The sequence below is a fragment of the Dasypus novemcinctus genome, chromosome 10 (genome assembly GCF_030445035.2).
Source record: "Dasypus novemcinctus isolate mDasNov1 chromosome 10, mDasNov1.1.hap2, whole genome shotgun sequence".
NCBI lineage: Eukaryota > Metazoa > Chordata > Mammalia > Cingulata > Dasypodidae > Dasypus > Dasypus novemcinctus.
In genome coordinates, this window is record NC_080682.1 from 64,846,236 (window position 1) to 64,868,609 (window position 22,374).

Consider the following 22,374-nt stretch of genomic DNA (forward strand, 5'->3'; position numbering starts at 1 on the left):
CCATGGATTTGTCGGAGGAAGTCCGACCCCAGGTAGCCGTCTCGGCCCCGCAGTAAAGCCTGCCCCGTGTCGCCCTTAAAAAGCGTCTTTTTCTGAGATTCGGTTCACACTGAGAGCGGGGCTGGTGAGAGTCAGATTTTGGAGTGGAGCGTTTGAAAAGCGAGCCCCAGTTTGGTCCCCTCATTGAGATCGCTGAAGTTGGCTTCCTAGCGGTGTAGGCTGGAATAGACTCTTGGCAAGCTCCGGGTTGGTATACCGGGTTAACTTTGGGAAATGCAAGTGTTTATCTCCAGGATCTAGCCACCCGGGTGGTGTAAGCCGCAAAGAAGGTAAGCACCGGGGCGGAGACCCCCTGCATCTCCAATTCTTAAGCTATTTCGACTCGATCTTCCGGAAAGGAGCGTGGTGGAGGGGAGGAGGTAGGGGGTGAGTGTGGGAGGGGGTTGTTTCTTGGTATTTGCCCAGTTTGAATTGCCCTAGGTTAGAGCCTGGTGTAAAGCCAGAGGGGAAAGGGGAAAAAAGCAGCTCAGTCTTCCTGCGGATATAATGAGTTTAGTTAACTTGGATCTGCAAATGTCTGATTCAAATGTAAGATTTCTTTCTCTTTTTTCTCCCCGTCACCTCTCTCTTTTCCGTTTTCTTTGCCGGTGTGTGTGTGTTTGTATGTGTGTGAACAGTACAGTAGATTCATTACTAATTATGAATCTTTTGCACAACATTCATTTCCTAAAATTTGACTTTGTATGATTTGGAATCAGATTGTGGAGGTGGTGTGCAGTGGGGAAAGGGGAGGTGACGGTTGGGGAGAGGGAAGGAGGTAACGCTAAATCTTCAACACAAAATGAATCAAGGTAATTTCAGCTCTTCTTGAGAGAGGGATTCATTCTGTCTCCCTCCCTCCCTCTCTTTCCCCCTCCCTCCCTCCCTCCTTCCCGCCCTCTCTTCTTCCACCCCGCCCCCTCCTCCTTCCTTCATCCCTCCCTCATTCTATCTCTTCCTCTCCGTCGCCCTCGCGTCTCGCTGGATATTTCTTTCTGGGTTTTTTTCTTTCTTTCTTTCCCCCCTCCCCGCGAGTTTCGGGTTCTGGCTTAGAGGGCTTCGGCTTTGCAAGGGAAAGGGAGCCTTCGAGACAGCGCTCCGTTCCCCCGCCGGGCCGGATGCCCCATTGAGCCCAGGTCCGAGTCAGTCGGGGTAAAGCAGGGAAAGGGCGGGGGTGGGGGTGGGGGGGGCCTTGGATTGGGTGGAGAAGGTTCTTTCCGGACCGAAGAGCCAGGGAGCGGGACCGGGAGGGAGCATGGGCGAGTGGAGGCGGAGGAGAAGGAGCACGCTCGGAAGCTGCTAGCCGCAGCTGCACTGAGCCGCCAGGCAGCGGGGCGCGCAGCCCGCCCTGCCCCAGCAAGGTTGAGCCGAGAGGCCAGGGTGGAGGCCCGCTAGCTGGCCGCGAGGCCGCCGCCACCGCCCGGGTGGGCCGGGGCTGGAGGTGGGAGGAGGAAGAAGCGGCTCTGAGCCGCCCAGCCTTCGGCACCACCTCCCCCGCCACCGCCCCCGGGGGACCCCGAGCGGCCCGAGCGCGCGGCAGCCTGGTCCTCCCGCCTCTCCTCGGGGGAACCCAGGCACTTGTGCTTCCCTGCGTGGGGGCCACCGATCTCTCCACACTCCCGCAACCTTCACACACCCCTTCCCCCGCTTCCCGGGCCCTTTGTTCCGGCTGCTGAGCCTGGCCTTGACGGGCGGCAGTTTTCGCCTCAGAGCTTTGGCGTTCTGGACTCCTCCGGGATCAGTCCTTCTTAATTAACAGGCTGGGGCTTGGAGTGGGGGTGGGGGAGTGGAGGAGAAAATCTATTTCCGAAATTCAAGAGTACTGTTCAAGGGGACGAAAGAATCCTAAATCCGCGCAGGTGGAAAGGAGGGATTCAAAGGCAACGTCAGGATATCGTGGAAATTTAGAAGGGAAAATTAAAAAAAAAAATACACAAAAAAAAGCAGGCACTAGGATTAGATGACGGTGATAGGCTGCTCGGCACACAAAGGGAGCGTAGGGCAGGCGGTACGGAGCAGGCCCGCAGCGAATGGGGCACAGATTGTTCCGAGATCCAGCCGTTTCCTCAGTCAGATCTACGCGAGGGGAGGGGCAGGGAGGGGAACAGGGTGGGAGGGGCTGGACTTGGGGGCGGGGGGATTTCTGATCAGTCTGATGCAATTCCAAGCGTGCTGCAAAGGAACTCCTAGGCGTCCGCATCACCGTCGCCACCCACCCTTCCCAGATGGTGCTGTTTTAAATACGGATCTGCAGGGCTGAACGCAGAATCGGGAGATTTATTGCAAAACCCGAGGCGGGGGGGGGGGGCGGCCGGCGGTGAAACTGGGAATGGAGGGGTAGAATTAAAGGTGCAACGCTCGTTTTTCCCCAATCAAGCAGCAACCGGTCGGGATTTTTTTTCTCCCTTTTTGTCTGCCTGTCTCTCCAAGGAAGAGGTGTAAATATTTTGACATTTTGAGACTGCTTGATAGATGGCAAAAAATAAAATAAAAATCATCCGTCACTCTGAGTTGCAGAGTTCCCTCTGCCCGTGCTAGCGAATACTCACTACTGCCTAATACAGTTCCTGGAGCTTCAAATGAATGCGTTCTTAAGGGAATATTATCCGTTTAGTTGACTTGCCAATTTATCTGACAGTTGAATGGGGAAAATTGTAAATTTCGTGTCTGGGAGATGAAGAGAGAAAATGCTTAACAGTCTAATTCCCGTAACCTTGAGATCTTTAACAACTTAAATAAACCTCAAAAGTGTCACGTCATCCTCTTTGAGAAACAAACACACACACCCAAGACTTGTGAGGTGAAAGGGTTCGCCTGAGCGTCAGGGAAAATGATTTTCTCTTGAAGAATGATGCACCTGATTCATATTCCCTGTTCACGTGCATTTTATATAGAACTCCTCGGGATCCAGACTAGAAATTTCAATTGTCCTTTTTGGAATCATTTGGAATATCAGAAGGTGATAGAGAGAAGGAGAAAGAGAGAAAATATCTTTAATCTTAAAAAATTAGCAGTAACTAGCCTACTTTTGTACCCAGTGATCTTGCATATTGATATTTCTATGTGAGAATTTAGCCAGGTCTAACTCCCCCAAAGTAATACTGTATATCATTATTGATTCAGATGAAAATGTATATGTCCTGCCTGTGATTTTTTAAGTGCCATTGATAGTAAGACCTACAAATAGCAATTTTGGGAGGATAGAAGAGAATGGATTTTGTAAGTGGGAAGCAGACACTCCATAAATAGGGGAGATATTATTATGACATTCTCTTTCCATACAACATATTTATTTGATTGGACTAGAGTACTAGCTATTTAAAAGCATCATCTAATTTGTATGGTCAGTGCAGTGAGGCAGTAATTGAAATTTTAAAGGCAAGTTATTTGTTGGCTTACAAAATATTATTTGTCAACTGCCTATAAATATAAATTAGAAAGAAGACCTAAAAAAATTTTTTTAAATCAACATATGTGAACTTACTCATTCATTTGCCAGATTCTTCCCTTATCAAATCTCTACTCTAAAATTATTAGGGAGAGAAACTGTTGAATGTCCTTTCATTCTTTTTTCCTGCCCTGTCCTCTAGGGGAAGCTTTAGTAAGGTACAATTTTCCAAAATCAGGTAGTGAAAGAGAGAAAGTAAGGGCCTGGATGATCACAGAAATAGATAGCCACAAAACCCAACAAATATAAATGGGGGAAAGGAATGGATGTAGCTCAAGCAGTTGAGTGCCTGCTTCCCTGGGTTAGATCCCTGGTACCTCCTAAAAACAAAAACAAATGAAAAGAACAAACTCTCATTGGGGAGCAGATGTAGCTCAGTGGTTTAGCTCCTGCTTCCCCTGTACAAGGTCCTGAGTAGCACTGAAACATGACTTACGAAGAGTTTTTATTTAGAATTCTGTGATCTTGGGACCGGGCTCCAGCTTGTTCAGTTATCATTCATGTGATCATATTGTTTCTAAGCTGCTAAAGTGATGTCTAAATGAACATTTTTTTAAATTAAATATACCAAAGACCAGTAAAGCTAATTTTTGCTTTTAAATGGAACAAACTAAACATTTAAAGTATTTTAATAAATATGAACTACCATGTGATTTAAAAACTCAGCTTAAAACTAAATTTGTTCTGAGAAGCACTGACTTGCCAGAAAATATCTATTTTTGTAGCTTTCCTTTCACTCTATGGATAATTTAATGAGTTGCCTATTTTAATTTTACAACTGCTACCTCAGAAGTATCCCAGATTATCTTTCTTTGGCTAGTGTCTTTCTCTACTGATATGCTACTGCTGTGTGTGTCTATATGTGTGTGTATGTGTATGAGTGTGAGTATCTGTGTGTGCGTTCTAGTAGGAACTTAACAAGCAGTAAGCCTCTTAAATTTACATGCCATATTCCATGTAATGACAGTGCATGGTACTTGATAAATATAATCATTAGTTAATATTTAGTAAGAGTTTACCATTAATGTAGATGCTCTGGAAATGGAGAGGGGGGCATTCCTTTAAAAAGAGAAAGACTAAATTCTTAAAAAGAAAATGTCCTCCCTTTTTAGTTTGCATGACTATATTTAGAAAAAAATGAAATCTTCTTTTACTTCAGAAGTTAGAGTTACTATATTAACAAGTGTCTCAAGACCCCTTAAAAGAAAGCGACGCCTTGTTCCATATGGAATAAAACTGCAAGACACCATGGAGCAGAGATCAAAATATTGAATTCCTCATCCATGTGTCCATTCTCATTTGACAATTTTTGCAGTATTCATTCTGAGTTTTTAAAATTCAGGTAGATTTGCTTTCTCTTTCTTTGAAGTCCTATTAAAAAAATTATGCCATAGTGCAGACTTTCTTAAATTTGTTTGTATTTCACTAGTAACAGTTCTTTATAGGCACATAGTGCTTCGAAAGCTCTTTTACAAGCTTCTTCATTTGATCTCTTCACCAGTCGTGTAGGGTAGGAATTGCCAGTCACCTTTTACAGATGAGGAAACTGAGGTTCAGAGTGACCCAAGACTAAACTGCCAGTAGGAGGTAAAGACTGATTCATTATCTATTCGAATTTCAAGGTCTGCTCATACCTTTCTAGACCAGGCCACCTCAAACTCTACGAGGCATCAGAGTGGGCTGTAGGCTTTATTTCCTCCTATTTTGATTTCTTTTATTTTAAAAGATGTTATCAACAAATAGCTTCTAAAATTCTGCAAGCCTAATGGAAAATTTTAACCAGCCTATGACCTTCCCTTCCTAAGCTATTCCTTCTCTGTCATACAGTTGGAGGCTCAAAGAAAGTGGGAATCTGCTTGCAGCTGACACACTGTCCAAGGCACAATCAGTAGTTTCCAAGAAATTAAACACAGAGAATAGAAAGAGCAAAACCAAGAACACTTTACTTTTACTTGTGACTCATTGACTCTGCAGGCTGGGCTGGATCTTAGAAGGCTTTTAGCCCAGCCAATAACTGATGCATGCATTCATGCTGTCTTGCTTTCTTCTGGACCCTCTGGAATTTCGTCTTAGGACTGGATACCTGGTCACTGGCTGGTCTTGGTAGATACTGTGATACATACGGAGATTACAAACTTTACTGACCATTTCTCACTTTACCCGAGAGGGATACTTTCTATAGAGATTCTAACATTTAGTTTTTTTCTACACTTGATCTTAACCAAAAGACAGCAAAGTGATCATAATATTATTCAATAAATATTCATTGACAACCTATTGTGTGCCAGAAACTGTGTTGGACTCTAGAGATTCAGCAATGAACAAGGCTTAGATGGTTCCTCTCTTAGCGGAGCTTTTCACCTTGAGATGAAGATTGGTCCCTCCATTTGCTCTGATCCCTTGAAGGGGATGGACTTCTGGATGATTACCTTTTTCAAGAGAGGACAATGAGCCAGACTAAAACCTGAGTTAAAGCTTTGTTCCCAACAGTTAGTTGCTGGAAAAGTCAATCGAGCACTCTTGATCTCTATTTCCACACACATAAAATGAAAAGGATGCTCCCAGAATAAGCTCTAAATTCCATTTCAGCTTCAGGTTTGAGTGATATAAAAGATGTGGCTGAAAACCATTCTTGGTAGTAAATAGGGTCTTAGTCACCCTAACCTTTGATGATTTACAATCTGGGACACCTCCAATTTTTAATTTGTTCATTAAGAAGTACATTTTGAAACATCAAAAAACAACTTATTTGAACCCATCATGGAAGGAATCTATCATTTTCTGAGAAATTATGACTTGGAAAGTTTTACTACAAACAGTAATCTCAAACTTTTACAGATTATTTCTAATAATGAAAATCTCACATCAAATTAAATGCTTATTTTCTTTGTACAAACAGGAGTTCAAATTTTTTAAGGTCATTTCCTTTGAAAATCAAAGATATTGTATCTTGAAATTATCTGGGATTCATGAATAATGAAATATATACACATGATACAGATAATTAAGTGGACCAACCAGGAGAAATATGAAGGGTAGGGAGATGGTGGTCCAAGGATAGCAGAAAGTATGTGGGCATTTTGACATCCAGGAAATGTTATAGATCTGTCCTTAGCTAACTCAGCCTGGTGGAGATAATTAAGAAAAAAATGTGGGTGTAGAAAGGCTGCAAGCCATTCCCTGGGATTGGCTAGATTACTGCAGTAGTTCAAAAACAATTGGCACAGCCACCCACACTGGACATGATTGCCCTTTGATGAGGCAGCTATTGACTTTTATAAAGATGCTATATTTAAAATAACTTCTGAAGCACTAGGGATGACAGGCATCATTCCTGAATTCTATTTTAGACAAATGGCAAATTATATTCTGAAGTATTAATTTTTTTAAATTAAAAACTTTTAAAATCTAGTATCTAAAAACCAGCAGTTTGGCAACATGTGATGACTCTAATCAATAGTTCGAATCGAAGCTGAGAGAAATATGTGGCCTATCTGAGACATTTTGCCCAGGTGTGGGCATTCTCTGGACCAACCACAGAAGGTAAAAATTACTTTGCCAATGTTTTTAACCTCTGAATGAATGTTAAATACATTAAACAAACCTTGCACACTGAGAAAGAGCATCCAGTCAATTGCTCTGAACAGAAGAAAATGCTGCAAAATTTCTGTGCCTAAAGTGTACGTTATAGTATCTAGAAATTTCTTTAGAATATTCTTAAACCCAATACTCATTAGTGCTAGAAGGAGTTAGAATGAGTCAAGGAAATACATCAGTGAACTGTTATTACTAGGTAATAAGGCTACCCAAATTGGCTCCATAAACATCTAATGTCTTTGAGATATGACATTGAAGAGAGAGTGAATGCAGAAAAGAGAGGGTATGGGAAGAAAATTGAATAGAGAAATAAAAAGGGAAACCAAGATAAGATTTGGGTGATACAGGGGCTATTGAAAGAGAGGTGGTCTCTCTAGGAGCTTCCCTCAAGGCCCCTTGTCCATTGAGATTGATCTCTACCTTCCATGCTCTTTATTGTTCTGGTTACTTTAGCAGGAAACTATTTCTTCTGATTTAGCCTTTCCCCTCCACTGAAGGCATGTTTCTCCCCAACAACTTTCATAAACAATGTTTAAGAATTGCCTTCGTACTATGGGAAGATACATACAAATTATGATGGAGAGGGATAACATTTATTTTATATTTATCCAGTCCTAAGTTCTTTGTTTTGCATTTGCCATATATTATTTAACTCTCAAAGCATTTTTCAGAGATAGAATGTATTCAAATTGTATAAATAACTGGAGCTCAGAAAATTTCAGTAATTTGTCCAGAATAACACAGCTAGTTTTAAGTGGAAAAGCTAAAATTCAAACCTCAGGTTTTCTGATTCTAAAAGCTATTATAAAATCCTGCCTTCCTATCTAATAGCCCAGATTTGATTTGGCTATCCCATTTTCAGAAGGCTTGCCCGTACATTTTTTGAAGAGATCTTTACCACAACCATTTGAGATGGGTGAGAATCTCAAAATTAGTAGTCACGAATTTTTTTTTAGAATTATTTTTAATCTCTACTGACTAATGAATGTTTCAAAATGTGAATTGTTACCTCTGTTTTTGAAGCCTTTGCCACAGTCATAAAACAGAGATAGGGAAAATATTGAGAATATTGCGCTCATGGTGGTGAGCACTCTGCAATTCCATAATTGATTGAATTCTTACAACAATCTTTCTAGACAGGGATTATTATCTCTATTTTAAAAAATAAGGAAACTGAGGCATAGAAAGAGTAATTATCCTAAATCAGCAGACCAATAAGTGACAAAACTAGACTCAAACGCATGTCTGCTAATTTCAAATGCCTTTCTTTGAATCAGTCTATAAGCTAATCTGTAAATTCCTATGCAATCTTATCTGTTATTAAGATAATTGTTGTCATGCGTGAAACACTAGCAAGAAAGAACATTATCCAGAAACAAGTTTACCGTCACTGAAGAGAAATTTTAGAATCTCAACCCTTCACCCCTTCACCTGCACATTCTTCCTTCCGCTTACTTTAGTTTATTAATCCAATGGATGATGTCTAACTTCTTTCTTAACTTGTTTAGGGCAGTTCCACGTTAGTTGACTTCTGAGAGTTATTGAGTAAGAAATGTTATAAATTGTTTAGATTAGAATTTAGTGTGTTTAGAAGCCATTTCATAAGTTTGCCTTTTCAAACTGTTATTGGCTATAGTACTGCAGATACCGTGATGAGGAACGCCCTCTCCAAACACACACAGTGGATGACAAACCTCCAAAGCTAACATGTTGTTTACAGATATGGAGCAGAAGAGGATGGACAAACACAGCCCTACACGTAATTACAAGGCTTACAGTCCCTGTTGGGGACTAAAATGTTTATTGGCTTTCCTTGTGCAATTCAATATTCTTCCCTCAAAGCTTCCACTCCAAACATGAAACTTCTCTGGAAGTAGCAACTCATTTGGGAGAATGCCAGAAATGGGTGTCTGGGTCCTTTGTGTCTTTTTACCAATTCAGAATGCCAGCTCTAGAGACTAAGCTGAGGGGTACTCTGGGTAAGGGAGTCATACATCTGCTTGGACATCTTCCTGATAAAGCTCTTCCATTTTCCTCCTGGAAAGCAACACCCAGAAAGACGTGGATTTAAACTAGAGATGGGGTGCACATGGTAAGTCTTAGATAGCACAAGGCTGTGATCTTTCCTGAGCTGCTGATGTCTTATAGGGAAACAAAGATGTGAAGGCCCATGGGGCAACGCCATCCAGTCTCCACTCTGATTTATGCAAGGAAGAATCCTCTGAACTCATAATTTATTTGATGTGTCCCAGAACTTAAAAGCCAGCCCAGCAGAAGAGAATGATCTTAAAGGACATCTTGGTGTGTGAAAAAGTCCACCTATAGCCTTGTCACAGCTAAATGAGTAATATAAAAAAATAGAAGAATATTAATCCTTACATTGAAGGCTCTAACTTTAGGGGAAGTAATTATATGAGTTCTAAGTTTAGTTTACAAAAGGATTTATCTTTCCTAAAAAGATACCAATTTAGATGGGAAAAATAGTATCTTAAAGATACCTAGTTCACTGGTTCCCATAGTGCATGGAAACCTCCTGCTTCATTTGTTTTTTGTGAGTTACAGTCTGAATGTGTTTTCAAGTTTGGCAGCCAGTTTATAGCCCACCATCCTCATTTTATTGGCAGGGCAACTGAAAGGCACAACAGCGAAAATCTCTCAATTCAGTTGACAGACATTTAAATGGGATTTACAGTATCTTTGTGAACAAGCTTGCGGTGGTGAAAGAGGTTGCCCAGATCGCATGGCCAGAAAGTGATGGTATTGAAGCTAGGGCCCAAATTCTCTTGACTACTGTCCTTTCCTCTTCCATCAAAACAAGCTGGGCCTTGAAAGCATAACATGTAACAATGATATTTCCTCCTTTTCCCAAAAATCAAAACATAAGAACAATGGACAGTCTGTGCCAATTTAATTATGTGGATTTTCAAAATAAAGTATTTGTTATATAACTTTACTAAAATATAGATGTTATTTGAAATGGTATCAAGACATGATTAATTTCAAATGGTAGATCACTAACAAAGCTAGTTATATATAACTATATATATATAACTATATAATAAATATATATATATAATTTATTTATTATCCCCTCCCCTTGTGGCTTTTTGCAAGCTGTCTGCTTTCTGTATCCATTCACTGTGCATTCTTCTATGTCTATATTTATTTATTCACACACACCCCCCCCTTGTGGCTTGCTTGCTGTCTGCTCTCTGTGTCCATTCACTGAGCACTCTTCTGTTTTTTTGCTTGTCTCCCTTTTTGTTGTTGTTGTTGCATCTCTTTGCTGAGTGGGCTCTCTGGTGCTTGGGGCGGCTCTCCACAGGAAATGAACCCAGGGCCTCCCACATGGTAGATGGGAGTCAACTGATTAAACCACAGCCACTTCCCCAAAACTAGTTATATTTTAAACTTCTTAAACATCACACTGTTATTTAAGATTACTGAGGTACTAGCTAAGACCAGATGAATTGAAATCTCAAGTTTTCATTGATTCCCATATTATCACTTATATTTTCAGAGTTGCTTCATTTGGTTCTAGATTCTTTGGTATTAGATAGTAGCTTTTTTTTTTTTTTTCATTTTCAGTGCTCAGATGCTTGTCCCTTCCCTACCCTCACCCTAGGAAAACATAAAAGCTGACTTATTTGCCTTAAAATGATCAAGAAATAAGAAGAAAATTCTAAAATTAATTGCAGTTAAAAATGTTGGAAAATGTTTACTAATTTAAAATTTATATATTTTAATCCACATCATTTTCAAAAGAAATTTTCTTTAGGACTTTCTTTGTTCTTCATCACATCCATACATATGATTCTGCTTTTATAATTAATTCCTATTAGTAAATACTGTTCGAAAGCTGTACCTTAATAAACATCAATTAGCTGAAGGGGATATTATATACTTTATAAATTCTTCTGAGGACTAGAAGGCAAAATTATATAAATAAATAATAATATGGATTTCCAAAACCACATTAGTAAAAAGTAATATTAGCAAAAAGTTATTTAGTCAAGCATATAGTCAAGAATCTTCAGAACTGAACATTTTTAAAAAAAGATATGTTGGCATCATGTAGGCTTGCATGATTCTCTTTTATGGAATTCAACTTATTTTTACTCACTTATTCTAATTAGTTTTTGTGTGCCGACAAAATGGAAGGCAGTGGAAAGTTGGCTTGCAAAGTAGTTCTAAGATGATATGCATCCACAATCTGGATATAATGCCTCAAGAATATGTCTATCATGTGACATGCAAGCTAACTTCCCTTTTTTAAAATAGAAAAAGCTCAGTGGATGATAGTATATTTGATTCATTCTTCCCAAGGCCTTCAGGAAAACATGCCTATGAAATAAAAGACTCTCAGTATTAAACATTTTACTTTATTGAATTTGAGAGAGGCATAAACTTAGGTATTAAAGGGTTGGGTCTTTGTTTTTCTAACTCAGCATGGAGGCTATCTTCAGGAAGACTGAATGTGGTATGAGTCTGCATCCAAAATACATTTTATTTGTATTATGACATCAACTTCTGATTTCCAAAATTATATATCTAGCCGTGACCCTCAGGTCATGACTATAGCCTAAGCAGTGAAAAATAAGTTTTCCAGAGTACATACATAGCAGTGACTGCAAAGGGACTACTTTCACAATTTCAGTTAAGGCATCATGGAATTTAAATGTATGGTTTTGCTGTCCCTCATCCTTTCCCCATGCCACCCCAGCTCTCTTCCCTTAACTTTTATGAAACATATTATCTGTTCTGTCCATCTGCATCAGCATCACCTTTTTTCAGGCCCACCTAGACTCTTCACTTCCTAATGTCCTACACCAGACTAAGGTTTCAGAATTCATTCATTCATAATATACAGCATTTACTCCTATTGTATGAGTGGGAAGTAAATACTCTCCTCTCCTACACTTTTTAAAGTGCTGATTTTATTCTAGTCTGGCCTAATTTCTTCCTCAGACAACTGAATTGGTGTTGTAGTCACACATGAATATACCATAAAAAGAAAACCATTAGTGGTGGGAATGGTATATCTGCTAATCAAATGCTCTTCAGCTGCCCTATAGAGGATCAGAGGACCAAAATATTTGGTCACATTGGATTGTGAAGTCATCGTGGAGATGCACCTGAACTGAAGTAGTCAGGAAATTTGATTCTAGGCATTGCCTTAGGTTAACAGGGTTCTCTTTTATTGAATTCAACTTATTTTACTCACATTATTCTAGTTATTTGGTACATAGACAAAATGAAAATAAATGGCACAATTTGGCCAAAAGTGCAAACTTCAAAAGTAGTGTTGCATTTTGTAGACCTTACTTTGTGAGAGAAATTACATCATAATGTAAACACCCAAGAATATGAAAGCACTATCACAATTTAACAGTCAAAGATCCATAATTTGAGATATTAAGTGGAGTCCAGAAAAATGACATGTTCTTAAACAATTTTGCAGAGGCGGGGGAAGGTAAAAGCAAAATGTCCTGTTCAGGTTCTGTTTCTTTTGTAAAAAGCTTCATCTGAAACCTAATGATAGAGGATATAGCTTTGACTTAAAAGTGTTTCTTTTTATCAAACAACCATTTCCATCTCCAAGTTGCAAGAGGGGAGATTTGTCAATCTGATTGAATCTTCTCTTTAGTTTCTCCTGACAGCTGTGGTCAGATAATTCATGATTCCCATACTTCCTGAGCCCTGGAAAATTTCACACACATGTCTAATGTGGTGCTTTACATTTTCAGAAGAATATGGAGACCTTGGAGGAGGTCCAAGGTAGACCAAGGGAAATGATTAATGAATTGGAAGTTGGAGTTTATGAAGAAAGGTTGTGAGATCCGATCTCTTGCTATGAGAAAAGTCTGAGTGGTGATTTAATAACACAAGGAGGTTAGTAAGCAGCTGTTCTCCATCTTTGTCTTCATCTACTAAGGTTGGATGAAATGAAATAAGATATAAATTACAACAAGAACAAAAATGTGTTGTAAGTGGGAACTGCCAAGCACTAGCATTGCTGGATTCTAGAAAAGTCCTCAGAAGAAAGACGTGTAGTCTACTTCCCTGGTCTGCAATGATAGAGCTATAAGTAGTGAGGAAGATGAGATAATCTCTTAAAATCCCTTTGGAGCTACCTTTTCATATGTCTACCTAATCATATTTAAAACATTTATTTGCCTGAACTATGTTCCATTTCCTCCCTACCCCTTCCCCCAGCCTCTTATCCTTTGTCCACCTTCTGTAAATCACTGCCAACCAAGAATAGCTGGGGCACTGATCAATCATGAAGGGCCCTCCCCAGCATGGTTTCACTCCAGCTTTGGGAGCCTTTTTTGTCCATCACTATTACAACCTTGGCCACTAGGAGTGTGCCGATCCACATATTTATGTACACTAAGCCTATGGCAAAGAAAACAAACATAATTTCCTACCTTCGACAAAATCATAAATGGCCCAAAGGGTTAAAAGAAAATGCTTATATCCTAGAATATAAGCACTAAAAGGGCTAAAGTGTGCTTTATTCATCCGTCCGTATTGGCACACATAGAGCAGTATGTGACACTTAGTAGGTATTCAACAAATATTCATCAACTGAATGAATGTAACTGTGAAGTGAAGGTAAAATAAAATAGCAAGACTGAGTTGAAAAAGCTGAGAGTTTCAGATGTTTCCAAATGATCTGTATGCTAGACAAATCTAAAGCTAATCCTTGCTGACACAAGTGTGCTGTTGAGGATTTTACTCCCGCTATACATATGCTATCTAGAAGAATAGGACAAGGGAGCCAGTTGCACATCCTGCCTAGTCTCTTCATCAAAAAGACCATTAAAGGCAGACACTGTAGATTCATGAATCAGAATCATGAAAAAACAGGCCAAATTCTTACTCAGTGAGCTTTTAAAATATGACTTTGGGAGGCTTAGTAATCATTGTTGTCTAAAATATCTTTTTTGTGTACTTTTCTAACTTTCTGCATTTTTCCATGATGAATTTAAAATTTAGCAGTAGAAAATCTCTAACCCCAATCATCACACAGCCTCACTTAATAGGTTTCAAAAATAAGGTAATTCTGCTCTTTAAATCTTATCCGATGTCTTAGAATCCTTTGATTTAAACCTGCTCATTCTTCTCATGGCCTTTGTCCCAACACAACCAACAAATATCACAGTCAGGTATCATTGTCAGCTCTAACTTTTGCCTCTCCAAGTCTACAAGCTCACATCCCTTTTGATCATGTTAATAGAAAAATTATGATGATTAAACCCAATTATTCTTTACTATTGCTTTTTAGATGTTGTCAGAGAAAACCTGAAACTTGGAGGGTTACAAGCTGATGATTCTCATATGGTTTGGGTGGATTAGTCTCAGTTTTCTCAAAATGATTTCTGTGTTATTTTACTTGATACAACGAAATATTATTGCCAGATGCTCTCAGTCTTTGACCCTCTTATCTTACTGCCCTAAGCATGGCCCTTCTAACACTTTCTAACTGTGGTTTCCATCTTTTGTCTGCCATTAATGTCCATGCCTGGTTATATAATTCTGATGTCAGGTGTTGACTAATTTGGACATATTTGAATATGGTTTAGAGATGTTGTCATGGTTCATGAAAAGCTTACAGAGGAGTACACTCTTATTAAAGTATCATCTAATGAAGAGGAAAATTATTTCTACCTTAGGGGTTTTCTCAGGACAGGCCTTACTCAATAACTTGAAAGACCATGAGTAACATAGTTCAACTATGGATTGGGCCTTTGAAATTATCCAACATGAATTTAAAAACACCTTAGCCACTCTGCTCAGCAGGGGAGTGTTCTGTTTACTTATTCTTTTCCCTATGCTAATTACTACTCCAATTTTCAGCAGCTTTTGAGGTCAGTTCAGTTGATACTAGACAATGTTTTTTTTTTTCCTGCAAGGAAGACTGAAGGCCAGAGTAACTAGGAAACTTAAATAAACATAATTAAACACAAAATGCTTGTAATGATTGTAGAACTGCACTCAGCCAATTAAAATTATTAGTAGAAAAAATATGTCACTGTCAAATATGAGCCTACTGCCCCTGTTCCCACTTGGGTAATGAGACTTAGTTTATATTTTCCAACAGGAATAGATGGGAATTCACATTTCTTCCTGACCTTTGTTCTTCTGGTACAGTGGGTTAGGATAGTATTAGACTAATAACCAAAAAGAAATAAAGATTCAAAATTAATCCCTTTAAGCACCACACAAGGAAAATAGGAAGAATTTTATTTTTAAGCACTGAAGCTTTTTGTTCTTTTGTTGATAAAGTAAATGTTCAGATCATAAACTCTCCCAAAACATGAGATCTATGCTTCTAACATAACAATCATATTAAAGATGAATCTGTAAGAAGAATCAGAAATGCATGTTCTATATTCTCAGCACCAACCTTGATCACAACAGGAACATAATTTTGAAAAAATTTTATCTTAGACATGTAAAACTATCTCTGTATAATAAATTTTTAAAAATCAGAATTCCATGCAAAGCTCTGGAATTCTCTATGGCTTCATTGTTTTTGAATGTAAAATGTACTTTAATGGCAAATAGCCAAGTTTTTAAAGTCTGGTTTCTAACTGATTGGTTAATGCTATAATAAAAAAATCAGAAAGTTTGGAAATACTCAGAGGTGTCCAGAGAGAGTTCTGATTCATCAGAAGGTCTATCTGAATTGGCATTTGATCTTCTTCTATTTCTAAATAGTCCCACCATGTCTGACTCCTCAGTCTTTTTCTCAGTAAAACTGCACCACACACTGGAAAGAGATGATACAGACATTTATTTGTATAATGTTAAGGAAAAGTAGAAATAATGAAATTGGCCATAGATCCAGTCAGAGTCTCTGAAATAAGGACACTTTTTCCTTCAGCAGAATTGCTGGCCTGGCAATATGAAGTTAGGAGATAGAAGATTTGCCGAAACTTCAATGAAGAGGCATTGAGTACCCTGCCTAGGATTCTTGATGTCTACTTGCTAGTAATAATTTAGGAAAGAAGTAAATTACAATGAGGCTTTACATCCTGGGGATAAAACTAATTTTAAAGCAAATTTAAAGCTGGAAAATAAGCATCAGTTTGAAGTGAGAATAAAGTTGTTTTTTGAAAAAAGTGTTGGGCAGGATTTTTCCAGTTCTTTATACAGAAATACAAGTTCTGTTTGTTTTTGTTTAAATAGAGCTAACTTCTTAAATTGTATTGCCATATTAAAAGAAATTGTGTCTACTTCAGCCTACATCCCTGGTAACGGCTATGGAGGCTCTTTGAGGTGGCCAAGCCCGCCCAGTTTACTGCCCTCTGTCCTTTATTCTGTCTTGTTGGCCTGTTTGTTTGGTCCATTAAATATGCAGTAATAAACTCCCCCATCTGTGCCGTAGAGTAGTTTGTATTGGTCGTGTGCTCTGTCAAGTTGACAGAGGTGCAAAGCTAAACATGTGCCACTCTAAGAATCTGCATATATTTGAATAATTTGACTATTCAGCCCAACAATTTGCAAAGGCATTCTGGATGATCACACATCCGACAACACTTCGACAACGCTTGCGAAGAACTGAAAGCTTCGTTTATTTCCGGCGGAGGCAGGGATATTTGGAGCTGGAGTTCCTGATTTCATTGAAGCCTGGGCTACGGCATTTAGCTTTGGGATCTTGGGCAAATTATTTCGTGGCAGGGAGCCTCAAGTGCTTCATTTATAAAACGGGAATAGTAATTTCTGTTACTAGTCATTAGAGGCACTAAAATAGCCAATGCAAGTGAACTCATTTTGTTGACTGTAAACCGTTAGGTAAAAGGAAACTGAGGCTATGATATAATGTATATTCAGTTCAACAACCCATGTTTAACCACAAGAGGGTCCAGGAAAGGAGACTCTTTCTAAACCTTTCCTTTTCCTAAAATTAGTGTTGGAGTATTTAGGGAAAATTCTTAGAGCAATTTTTAGGTCACGCCCCTTTAAGATTACAGAAAAGTGCACATACACATAAAACTTCCTCGAAAAAAAATTTTTTGGGGGGTGGGCAGGAGAATTCCTCTGATACCCTGTCATACATCCCTTAGGAGAGTATTTCTCAAAGTGTGAACTCAGTTTGTCTGCATCAAATTGCTTTGGACATTCATTAAAAAAGTTTATTCCTGGATTCTGCCCTACCCCTACTGAATCACAATTTCCGAAGGAGATATCTACATCTGAACCCGCACCCAGGTGATTTTTATACTCCGAGTTGGTCATGAAACCCCAGGTTAAGTATCCTTGTCTTAAAGCATTGCTTTTCATTTAAAATTTTAAGGTCTATCCACGAATCGGCTGCATTAATGGGAAGAAAATGCAGCTTTAAAGCAAGAACCCAGGGTAGAATGTTGACCAAAGGTCGTCAAATGGTTAATTGAAAATGGTCCTCTGGATCTTAGTTACTGCAGTTCTCTTCAGGAGTCTTGGCTAATTCGAATGAGAACCCAAAAAACTGCTCTTCTGCTAGCCCTTTGGTGAACTCAATACCCTACCCGTCCCCCATCCCGCCCCATACATTTTGGTTAAAGCGGAAAGCGTTTTCTTTATCTTTGCTGCCTAGGTTCATTATTAAAAGGGTTGGTTTATGTGTACATGCTTGCTAGGGCGGGAAGTGAAAACATCTGCAAAAGAGTGCAATGCCCTGGAACGGAACTCTTCTAATAAAAGATGTATCATTTTAAATGCGCTGAATTATGATTCTGGTAATTCGTGCACTGGAGTGTCTATTTCGAGGCAGAGGAGGTATCATATGATAGCGCACGTCAAGGCACCGTGGAGCCCTCTCGTGGATTCCCACCCCATTTCCCATTCACCGCTGAGGGCTGCTCGCGCTGCTGCTCCCCCCGGCGAGCCAGCATGAAATCTCCCTGCCTCTGCCGAGATCAAATGGAGCTCCTCGCTCAGGGGGTGCGAGTATTACCTCCGCCATGCAATTTCCACTATCAATAATTTAACTTCTTTGCTGCAGAACAGAAGGAGTAGATACCGGGCACCAAAGACTCCCCCCACCCCCCTATCTTCTTTTTAACTGAAGGGAACGTGAAAAATTAGTAGTCTGGGAGTTTTCCGGCCGAAGTCTCCCCCTGAGTAGCTAGCTGCCTTGATGTTTACTTTGACAAGTAGTAACTGAAAAGGTGGGTTTTTCTTTCTTCCTCTTTCCGATTTTCTGTTTGATCTGCTAGAAGCGTGTGACTTTACCGAGGTCTGTCATTGCCTCGGCTTCCTGGCGGGAGCAAGTAACTTGGTGTAACGTTATCTGGGGGCGTTCATTAATAAAAAATGCCGTTATTATCTTGATTGGATTCCTAGTAGGCAAACTCCGGAGAGGTCAGTGCGCGAACTGTTTAAGCCGGTGTGTTTAAGGGAGCCGAGTAAACCAGTAGCCCCCGCGCTCGGGGCGACTTCATTGTGTGCTCGCGTGTGCACGGCTCCGCGGTGCGGGAAGGTGTGTCGCTGGCCCGGGAAACGCACGCCCTCTCCCACAGAACTTGGGTGCCGGGATGGCTGAGGGCTGGGGCGGGGGAGCTGCAAGGAAGGGGCGCCAGACCTCAGGGCCGGCCGACTGGCCTTCGCCGCCTCGCGCCCCGCCGGGCACAGCCCCGCTTCTGCCGAGCGCGCGAGTCGCGGGGTTCCCGGGGCAGGGGCTCAGGCGCCCCTCGGAGCCGCGGCCGCGGCGCGTGCGTACTGTCGAGCCGACCTGGACGGGCGAGGGACGCGGGGGCCATGTCGCGGGGTCCCGGGAGAACGGAAGCCCGGGGTGCCCGGGCCGGGGGAACCCCGGGGGCTGCGCCAGGGCCGGGAAAAGGCGCGGCGTTCCCTTTAAGCGGCCGCCCCGCACGGTACCGGCGGCGCGGGGAGCGGCGGGGAGGAGGAGGAGGGTGGGAGGAGGCGGGAGGGGGGCGGCGCCGTTTGGCCAATCCAAGCCCAACCTAAGAGCTAAATAATGTCCGACCCGCGCGCCGGGCGCAGGCCAGAGCCGCCGGTGCCCGCCGCCGCCGCCGCGCCCGGGCGCAGCCCCCGCTCGCCCGCCGCGCACCCCGTCGCGCCGCGGACTCCCGGGCGGGGCCGAGGAGCCAGCTCGGCGCGCCCCCCACCTCCCCCTCGAGGAGCTTTGATGAGACACTTGAACCGCAGTTGCCACCGCTGCTGTAGGGCCGGCGGGGAGCTGCACCGCGACGGGGATCTGGGCTGGGTCCTGGGACCGGGAGCGGGACAACGATGTGACTCCGCCGCCGGGGACCCGTGAGCTTTGTGTGGACCCGGAGGTAGGCGGGCGCCGGACGCCGGAGAAAGTTGGTGGGGTGGAGGAGCGAAGTTGTGGGAAGAGGCCAGAACTCCTTCCCTCCTCTCCGGGAAAAGGGGTCTTTGGAGTTGCTCCTACGACCCAGAAGAGGCGGGGGGGGGGGGGGGGGGGGGGACGGGGACTGGGGACGGGAAGACTTGAAGGTGGGGCGGAGGGAGAGAAAAGGTGAAGGGCTGCGCCCTGGGGAGCCAATCCCCGCTCAAAACCCCTCCTGAGCCGAAGAAATGTGAGCTACAATTGGGGTGCCGTCTGCTGGGGATCCTTGACAGAGGTGAGGATGGCGGGAGTGGGATTTGAATTTTCGCTCCTGTGGGACGGTTCTTGGGCAGATTTGGGGAGCTTCTGTTCCCTTACCCCGTATCCCCGTCTGCGGGGCTCGAGTAGAACTGCTCACGGTCACCTGCTCCCCAGGAGTTGAAACCGAGGAGGATTTAAAGGTCCAAGGCCAAAGGAGCTTGGAAAACCTGGGGCACTCCCGCCGCTCGCACTCGATCTGGGCTGCGGGACTCCGGGACTGGCTGTACCCATCCCACCCCTGTCCCGCGCCTTTCCCTTGGGGCACTCTCCAGGGAAGTAAAAGTTTGGACTTTCAGGGGTTGGGTGAAACGGGCGGGGGTTTCTGACTCGGGTTTGTCCCCGGGATGCGGGGAAGAGGAATGGCTCAATGACTTGGGTCTGGAAGGAAAGGGCTGAGGGTTCAGGGCTTTAGGCCCGGCAGGCAAGAGAAGGGAGAGTAGCCGACTTGGGCACCCGGAAGGTGAGAAAACCGCGGGGCTGCGGGGGTGAACTAGCGTCGCAGCCCCAGGATGCTGTGTTTGTGTGCAGGGGGTGGAGCGGGGTGGAGGGACCGAGGAGGGGGGCGGGGGGGGGGAGCGCCGGGTGAGGGGAGGAGGAGGGGGCTGGGAGGGCCGCGCTAGGAAAGGTAGAGGGTGCCCTCTGCTGGCCAAGCGGCCAAGCGCAGCTGTTGGGGGCGGGAGGCTGGGGGTAGGGGGAATGGTAAGGGATGGCTTTGCGGGCTTTGAAGGGAGGGCTTTGTTGAGTGATGCTACTGACTCCTGCGGGGCGTGGGTTCGGATAGATATTGACTCGTCGCACCTCTTTGGCTCCAATGCAAAAATATTTTCCTCACCCCGGGGGTGCTTTGACTGGCCGCGGTTGGTTGTGTGTTAGGACCTCCCGGACTTCATTTTAGGGTCCTCTAGGTATCTTGCACTTAGTCTTCGACATCAGTATAAACCAGTGAACATTTTCTGACTAGAATGCAGGAATGTTTTTGGCCAGAAGCAAAGAAAAGCCTATTTCTGAGTGTTTATTAATCTGCCTAGTACAGTTACCTTTTAAAACACAGCAATATTATATAGCTGGAAACATTGATTTTTAACTGCTTGTAAAAGTTGTATGAAAGGAGACGCTCCAACTAGCTCAACTTCTTGAAAAATTTCCCCATTTTATTTTTATCCAAAGTCCTATTTTTATGAGTTTGTTAGAAGGTCAAAGCTATTTTTGCTTTAAAATTTTATTTTACCTTATTTTTTACATTTTTATTTATTGAGATATAATTAAGGATTTATTCTGTCTAAACACTAGAGCCCTCAATGGATGTAGCATTATCATTTGGAAGTTTTTGAGATTATGACCTGTAGCAAGAACTTCAAGCAGTTACATGTAATAGCACTCATATCGTGTTGAAAATATACTAGGAAGTTTTGACACTGGGAAAGGCACCTCTTTGGAATAATCACTAACCCAGTTGCCTGATTTTGCAAATGCCTTGCCTGAGAGGGATGAGACTTCTTTTTCTTTTGTAAGTTTACCTCTGGACTAGCAGCAGAGGTAAGAGAAAGGAAAGAGACACTTGTTGAAATGTAACCATAACATTTACTGGAATTTAAAATATGTTGGCTATCATTACTGGAGTTCCGGAAACATAAAGTCGTTATCTTTATTCTTCTACATTATTTTGCAAAATGTGATAAATGTTGGTAAATGTAAATATGTAAAAAGTACATAACAGGAGAAGCATCATCATAGAGCTATTTTAAATCATTACAGAACTTTTTCTTTTTATAAATAAGTAGAAAGAAATCATTTCCAGATCAACAAGACTCATGTACCTGTTTTTAAGCATTAGAACATTGCAGACACACATTTTTTAAAAAAGCAAAACAACAGTAATTTTTTGCGCATCTTTGGAGCGTTTCATCGCCCATTCAAAGCTGTTGGTAAATGGAAATCTTGTTTATTTGAAGGTGGTATTTAAGACCATTGTCATGTTGAAAGGTAGAGTAGATCAATATTTGAGTATCCAGAAAATAAAGCATTTAGGAAATCTGCTTTAAAGTCTCCTTTCAATATATGTAACTTTTACTTGCAACGAAAGCAACCAAGAAAGTGATCATTTGCCTGGAATACAGTGATCACATCAGATGATCCATTTATACTGGTGTGAGTTAATTGCCTAAAATCTCATAATAATGTGGGGATGGGGATAAGTGCTGGTTCATTTTGACTCACCAGGAGGGGAGAAATCCTGTGGATAATGCAAATTTATGAAATACTGACTCAAAAGTCTTTGGCTTTCCTGTTTAATAGGGGTACCATTAAAATGTAAACTACTCCCTTTTTCCTGGAGTCCTTGAATCCCAGCTTTTCAATAGTCAAAATGAGAATGATTGATAATCTTGTTTCTTTCAAACATAAATAGCTCTGGGTTGGAGCACTGCACACACAGCAAACTGAGCACGCCCACTTGATAATGTAGCAAAGAGCTTGTTTACATTCATCTTTAAAACCTTCTGTAAATACTCTCTCTCTCTCTCTCTCTCACACACACACACACACACACAGCTGTATATCCAGCCAGGTACTGAATTTGTGAAATGTACACAGCCAGCATCTTTGGGTTTTAATCTTGTGCTAAGCATCGAGAGAAGTAAAAAGGTACACACTGGGAATGTCT

At 41.9% G+C, this 22,374-nt stretch overlaps 1 protein-coding gene across 3 annotated transcripts in view; it reads left to right on the top strand.

Moving 5' to 3' along the window:
• The first annotated feature begins 245 nt into the window (after positions 1–245).
• Positions 246–22,374, top strand: part of BDNF (brain derived neurotrophic factor) — a 57,485-nt gene continuing 35,356 nt past the window's right edge. The window contains exon 1 of one of the 3 annotated variants that reach the window (XM_012523604.4): positions 246–329. Coding sequence is in view for 1 of the 3 variants with exons in the window: in XM_058305616.1 (XP_058161599.1) it covers positions 547–588 (42 nt within the window). In the remaining 2 variants the exon portion in view is untranslated. Of the gene's footprint in view, positions 330–495; positions 589–19,245; positions 19,378–22,374 lie in introns of those variants that run through there. The other 2 variants (XM_058305616.1, XM_058305617.2) reach the window with 2 other exon arrangements.